General features: G+C 38.9%; 1 protein-coding gene across 1 annotated transcript; it reads left to right on the top strand.

Annotated features, from left to right (window-relative positions):
• Window positions 1-263: 263 nt before the first annotated feature.
• LOC131030121 (uncharacterized) lies at window positions 264-926 on the top strand. Its single transcript, XM_057960806.2, has one exon. It carries the CDS (start codon window positions 264-266, stop codon window positions 924-926), a length of 663 nt encoding a protein of 220 aa, XP_057816789.2.
• Window positions 927-6,944: the final 6,018 nt, after the last annotated feature.

Here is a 6,944-nt window from a genome sequence, read left to right as displayed (position 1 = left end):
AGGACCCAATGGATGGGGACCCACAAGCAAGCAACAAGCCTATTGATTCTGATGGAGAAAATGGAGAATCACGTGCTGGAGACATTCCTAGGAAGGAACTTGTTTGAAGGGACAATAGTCAGTCTTGGACTTCTCTACTCGGTGTCAAACCGAGTGGAAAGTTCTCGCTCCATCCAGTTCGTAATATCTCAGACCCAAAAAAAGGTAGATTTGTTATTGAAATTCCGGACCATGTTATTGAGCACAATATTAACCTTATGGCAATGACACTGGTTGGAAAAATTTTGGGCCCGAAGCCAAATATTGATATTGTTAAGGCATTTAATAAATGCAAATGGGCACTTAAAGGTCAAGTAGATATCACTACTATGTCCAAAGGGGGGTTGTCAATGACTTTCTCTTGTAAGGAAGACATGTCAAGGGTGCTCTGTGGTGGCCCTTGGCTGATTAGTAAATCAACGCTTACTTTGCAAAAATGGTCACCTAAGATGGACCTAAATGAATCCTTTTTTGTTCAAGCTCCAGTCTGGGTCAGACTATCGGGCCTTCCCTTAGAGTTCTGGGTGGAAGATGTTTTTAAAGGAATCGCTAGTTCTTTCGATGAACTCCTTTCTATGGATCCTATCACAGCTGCTAGAAGAAGACTTATTTTTGCCAAGATTTGTGTGGGAGTTATACAAGGCACATATATGCCCCTATCCATTGAGATTAACTCTAGATTGGGAAAATGGATCCAACCATTGGAATATGAAAGTGCCCCTTTTGCTTGTTTTCATTGCAAAAAATCTGGACATACAGCAAGGAAATGCCCTCTTCACGTTGTCAAAGAGAAAGAAAAGAAAGAAAAGGCAATGCAATGGAAAGCAAAAAACCCTATTAAGCAACCTGAGGAATCTGAAAAGGAGAAAAGGATCAAAGAGGCCTAGAGTGTCATCATCCCTAACACGGTAGAACAATAAGAGAATATTAATGTGGAAAACCTAGAAATACCTTTGCTTGAAGAGGGTAAAAAGGATCATACAGGCAAAGACAATAGAGAACAACAAGATATCAATCAGGAGGATCAACGAAGTGATAACCTAGAAGATGGAGAAATACAAGTGGTGTTATAAGACAATAAGGAATCAGATTCAAATCACATTATGGATAACACCACCAAAGATGGCCTTAGTAGTGACTATAAAGAAGCCCATAAGTGTTTGATCTTTGGAGGAATCTCATTGTCAAGATCACAACAATCAGTGGAGATGGTAAAATCCTCCTTCCAGCAATCACCAATGACCTCACTGCTTAATATAAGTGTTAAGTGGGCTTAGGTTGAAGATATTGACCAGAAGATAATCACCCAGAATATTCAAGAGGAAGATTGTCATACAAATGAAGTAGCAGATCAAAAGAGGCGGTAAAAAAGGGCCTAAATCTACCCCTCAGGCTAACTCAGTCAACACAAGAAACTGGAGCAAAGATGACATGGGTTTTAACCCCTCTCTTCCCAGAAGGAAAAAAGAAAGGTAGATCAGAGATCAAGAGGTAAGCAAGAATATAGCAGATGGCACTCAATTGACCATCCATGAGGTATGTTCCCTAGTTAGAAAATAAAATTTATTTCATGGAATATTCATGGATTGAATAGTCCACATAAACAGGATGTTCTTAGAAATTTAGTCAGAGAACATAAACCAGACATTGTTATTATCCAAGAAACTAAAATGACAAAAGAGAAAGTAGAAAAGATTAGGCTTTTTAAGGATGGGGAAGTTTTTGGTGGTAGCTCTAATGATTCTTCTGGGGGCATTGCCATATTCTAGAATCTTAGGTGAGATTCTGGGGAGCTAGTCAAGCAAGATAGAAATATGGATTTTATTAGGTTTCATCAAATTGGGGATGGTACCTCTTTACTACTTACCAATATTTATGCCCCTAATAATAAACTTAGTAGAAGAAAATTCTAGAAGAAGCTGGAAGCTATTCGGGTTCTTTACAAGGAGGATATGTGGATTTTTATGGGGGATTTAAACACTCCTCTCCATGACAACGAGAAATTTGGAGGTGTCCCATCTCATCTAGAATGTAAAATGGATCTTTTGAACTTTATCAACAACCAAGGTCTACATGATATAGATCCCCAAGGAGTTAATTTTACTTGGACGAACATGAGGATGGGGGAAGATCTCATTCAAGTCAAACTTGACAGGGCCCTTATTTCTAATGAATGGTTTAACCAATATCAGTGCTCCCTCTCTGCAATCTCTAGGATTGGTTATGACCACTTCCCTATGGTTTTTGTTGCTGATAATACTATTGTTAAAAGAAATTTCCCATTTATATTTGAAAGGATGTGGTTGGACCACCCTAACCTTGTGAAGGTCATTGAGATGTGGTGGTCTATTGATGTCAAAGGTACTACTATGTATAGAATGGCTAAAAAATTAAGGAACATGAAAGACAATATTAAAAAATGGAAGAAGGGGGTTTTCAGAGATCTGTATGCTGCAAGGACCAAAACCCAGCTGAAAATCAAGGAAATGTAGGATAAAATCCAAACAAGTGGATATAATGAAGTATCAATCAAGGAGGAAAATGAAGTGCTTGTGAAGTACCATAAGATTATCAGAAGAGAAGAAGAATTCTACAAACAAAGGTCTAGATCTATATGGCTTAAAGGTGGGGACAAAAACACTAGATTCTTCCATATGACCGCAATGAAACACAAGGCTGCTAATAGAATCTCTAAGCTAAGAATTGGGGGAACTGAAACAAGGAAGGATGATGATATTGGGAAGGAAGCCAGGAACTTTTTAACCTATCTTCTATTGGCAAATTCTGGTCTAGATGGTCACTCTAGAGTGCCTTCCTTGAGAATATTCCTTCAACCATTAATGAGGTTTAGAACAAGCCCTTGGTGGCCATCCCTTCTGAGGAGGAAGTTATAAAGGCATTTTTTTCTTTTGATGGGAATAAAGCCCTGAGCCCAGATGGATTTTCGTTGTTCTTCTTTCAAACCTTTTGGGACATCCTCAAATTTTATGTGGTTAAAGGTGTGCAGGAGTTTTTTGGGGCTAGAATTATCTTAAAGGAACTCAATGCTACTTTCTTGGTTCTGATCCCCAAATGCCTGGGGGCTGACTCTATGGGTAAGTTTCGATCGATAAGCATATGCAACTCATTCTATATAACAATCTCTAATGTGTCGACAGGAAGACTGCTATGGATCCTTCCTTTGATCATTTTGCCCCAATAGAGTGGATTTGTTCCTAGCAGACAAATCCTTGACTCTATCATTGCTATCCATGAAAACATTCACTCGCTGGAGGATTCGAATAAGAAAGAATTTCTTATGAAGCTGGATATGTAAAAAGCTTATGACCGTGCGGACTGGAGATTCTTGGGTAAGGTGCTTGGTGCTTTTAGCTTTGGTGCTAGGTTTATTCAGATGATTGATCAACTTATCTCGACCCCCTTTTTTTTTTTATTGTGAATGGGGTGCCTTCCCCCTTCTTCAAAACTTCTAGGGACATTAGGTAGGGGGATCTCATATCACCTATTCTCTTCATCATTTTGGTTGAATGTCTGGGTAGATTTATTAGCAAATTTGTTTCTCTGGGGCTTCTTTGTGGTATCTCACCCTCTTCTAGTTTTAGAGCCTGTACCCATCAGCAAATTATTGATGATACCATCTTAATGGGTACATCTACTATCAAAGAAGTGTTCAATTTGAAGAACCTTCTCAACACTTATAGTTCAGCCTTGGGTCAAACTATCAATTGCGAGAAAAGCTCTATTTTCTTCTTCAACACCCCAGAGGACAGACAAATGAGGATGGCTCAGATCCTTGGTTGCCAAATTGGTAAGCCTCCTTCTATCTACCCTGGTCTCCCTTTGGGTTTGAAAAATTTAGAGCTGGTTTGGAATAGTCTTGTGGATAGATTCAGTAGAAAATTGGTTGGTTGGAAAGGTACCCTTCTTAGTCAAGCTGGAAAAATCCAGAATTTAAAATCTTCTCTCCAAAGTCTTTTGGTGTATGCTTTAAGCCTCTACAAAATCCCTAGTAAATTTTTTGAAGCTATTGAGAAAATTTAGAAAGCCTTCCTTTGGTTTGGAGTTGAGGAGAAGAAGATAATGGCTCTCATAACCTAGGATAATGTGTGTAAACCCAAAAAGAAGGGGATTCTGGGCTTAAGGAACATCAGAACCTTGAACAAAATTCTTCTTAAAGCTATGAGATTTCCACAATCCATTTTGTATTCTAGTGTATTTTTTCTGGATTCGATTGTGTGTATTTTTTCCATCAACGTTTTGAATCACACTTCGTGATTCATCATCAAGATGAAAAGAATTCCCAAGACATGAAAGATGATGTCTTGTATCTTTCATGTCTTGGGAATTCTTTTCATCTTGATGATGAATCACGGACTGTGATTCGAAACGTTGATGGAAAAAATACACACAATCGAATCCAGAAAAAATACACTAAAATTCTTCTTGCCAAACAAATCTGTAGAAATTGTCAGGGAAAAGGAGAATGGAATGATATTTGGAAGGCTAAGTACTTATGGGAAGTTCCCACCATTGAAGATTTCCTCGTCTCTGATCAGATACCAAGTGGCTCTTTCATTTGGAACAATGTTATGCAGGCTAAAAGTATTGCTAGTTTAGGCAATGTCTTGGCCATAGATGATGGCAGGAAAGTAGACTTTTGGGATGACGCTTGGATAGGTGGAGCCCCTATTAATAAGAATGCCTCTCAGATGCTCATCCAAAATTGTAAGGAGAAGCTTGGTGCTAAAGTGGTTGATTACTGGAAAGAACAAAAGTGGGTAGACCTCAGCTCTATTGATCCTAAACTAAAGCAACTAAACTTAATGATCAACCATGCTATCGTAAATACTAGAAGGAAAGACCATATGGTGTGGAGAGGGACATCTTCAGGGACTTATTCGGTCTGTTCTGATGTCCTTTTGCTTGCTCAATCCCAAGACCCTACTCCTTGCTAGGCTAAGGCTTGGTATCTAGGTTTGATTCCTAAAATCAATATCTTTCTTGTGGATCCTTTTGCAAAATAAGATTCTTACTTCTGATAATTTGAGAAAGAGGGGCTTTTGTATCCCTAATAGATGTTATCTATGTCATAATAATGAGGAATCTGTGAACCATATCTTTATACACTTTCCTTTTGTTCTTCCTATTTGGGGGATGTTTTTTCAAATGTAGGGGTTGAATTGGGTCTTCCCTGAGGAGATTCGGGATTGTTTTAGAAGTTGTCAATACTCTACCAATAACCTCACCATAAGAAATCAATGGAAGTTTCCATTTGCCCATATCCATTGGGGGATATGGAAAGAGAGGAATAATAGAATATTTGGGAATGATATTAACACCTATGAAGTGGTGTGGGCTAAGATAAAAAAATAATTGTGTAGAACATGTGATGGTCAGGGGGGTGCATTGTTGTAATAATATGGAGGATTTTGATGTTCTCAAATGTTGGGATATCCCAACCCATATGGGTACCAACATCAAACAAATCAATAGAAGTGTGATTTGTTGGTATTTTCCCCCTAATGATTGGTTTAAGGCCAACTTTGATGGTGCGACAAAAGGAAACCCTGGACCTGTTGGTTGCGGTGGCATTATCTGGAATGGTGTTGGCTTTTGTACTAGAGTGGTTGCCTATCCCTTGGGAATTCAGACCAATCATCTGGCGGAAGTTATGGGCGCCCTCCAAACAATTAAATTAGCCTATAATTTGGGGCTCAACATGTTATGGTCGAAAGGTGACTCTAAAAATATTATTAATTGCCTCCTAGGTAAACACCAACCCTTGTGGACAATTAAAAACATCATTGACTCTACCATGGAGTTGCTTCAGGGGTTTAAAAATGCCACATTTCCCATGTTTACAGAGAGGCCAATAGGTATGTTGACTGGGCTGCCAATGAGGCAATATGGAGCGAGCAAATTATGACCTGGAATTGCAAAGGGGAGCTCCCTTGTGCGGTACGTGATATCTTAACTTATGAAAGATTACATGGAAAGCAAGGCCGGATTTGAAATCATTTCTGGAGGTGTTAGGAGAGGTCATGGCAACAAGAGCTAGTTTGGTATGTAGCCGAGAAGGAGGTGTAATAATTATTGCAGGATCACTTTGCATGCTTTATGGGTGTTTTTTTTTTTCCTCTCAAGCAGAAGTATTAGAAACTCCCATAGAATTCTACTAGTTTCACACAAAAAATTTATTGTGAAGAAAGGTATTTGCTGGAATTTACAGATGATGGATATCAATAACATTATGGGTGGAAAACACAAGAGAACGGAGGCTACCACCATTGATAAATCGAGGAACCGTCTGTAAGTCTGAGCAGTTCTTCAAGCTGCCAAGATGATTGATTTCATGGAGCGCATGCAGGAGAAATGACCCGAAATTATGAGAATACTCAAGAAGGGCTGGAACAAAGCCACATTAACCATAGGCAATAGGAAGGTCAAGGTGACTGAAGCTATCATCATTGAGGCAATGGGTCTTCTGATGCACAGCATCAAGTTCTACAGTGACAGAAAGATTTCAGATGTTGTCGTGAAGAAATTCCCGAAGGATGAGAAGGAGAAAGCCAGACTAGTGAAGGGCAGCCATACCTACTTCTCACCAAAGGTAATTAAGTTAATTTGGCGAAGGGTTTTTCTTGCTATAATGGAATTTATCACTCTCGATGGTAGATATACCAGAGTTTACAACTACCATTTTGTCTTACTAAATCACTTTAGGTATAAAGATAAAAATTTATATGCCATATTATCTTTTTTCTGCCCTTAATGCTGGGATCAAGGATGCTATATCCAAGCCTAATATCAACCCAACAATGCATGAAGGTTTGATGGTGATTTTGTATAATCACATCAAGAACACCACCGTCCATCTGAATATAGCCAAGGTTTTTGAGATGAAA

Source organism: Cryptomeria japonica, chromosome 6, assembly GCF_030272615.1.
Source record: "Cryptomeria japonica chromosome 6, Sugi_1.0, whole genome shotgun sequence".
Lineage (NCBI taxonomy): Eukaryota > Viridiplantae > Streptophyta > Pinopsida > Cupressales > Cupressaceae > Cryptomeria > Cryptomeria japonica.
Note: the sequence above shows the minus strand (reverse complement) of the source record. Positions and strands in the feature narration are given on the sequence as shown.

Coding starts and splice junctions, on each gene's coding strand:
- LOC131030121 (XM_057960806.2), top strand. CDS start 264: ATGACACTGGTTGGAAAAATTTTGGGCCCGAAGCCAAATATTGATATT.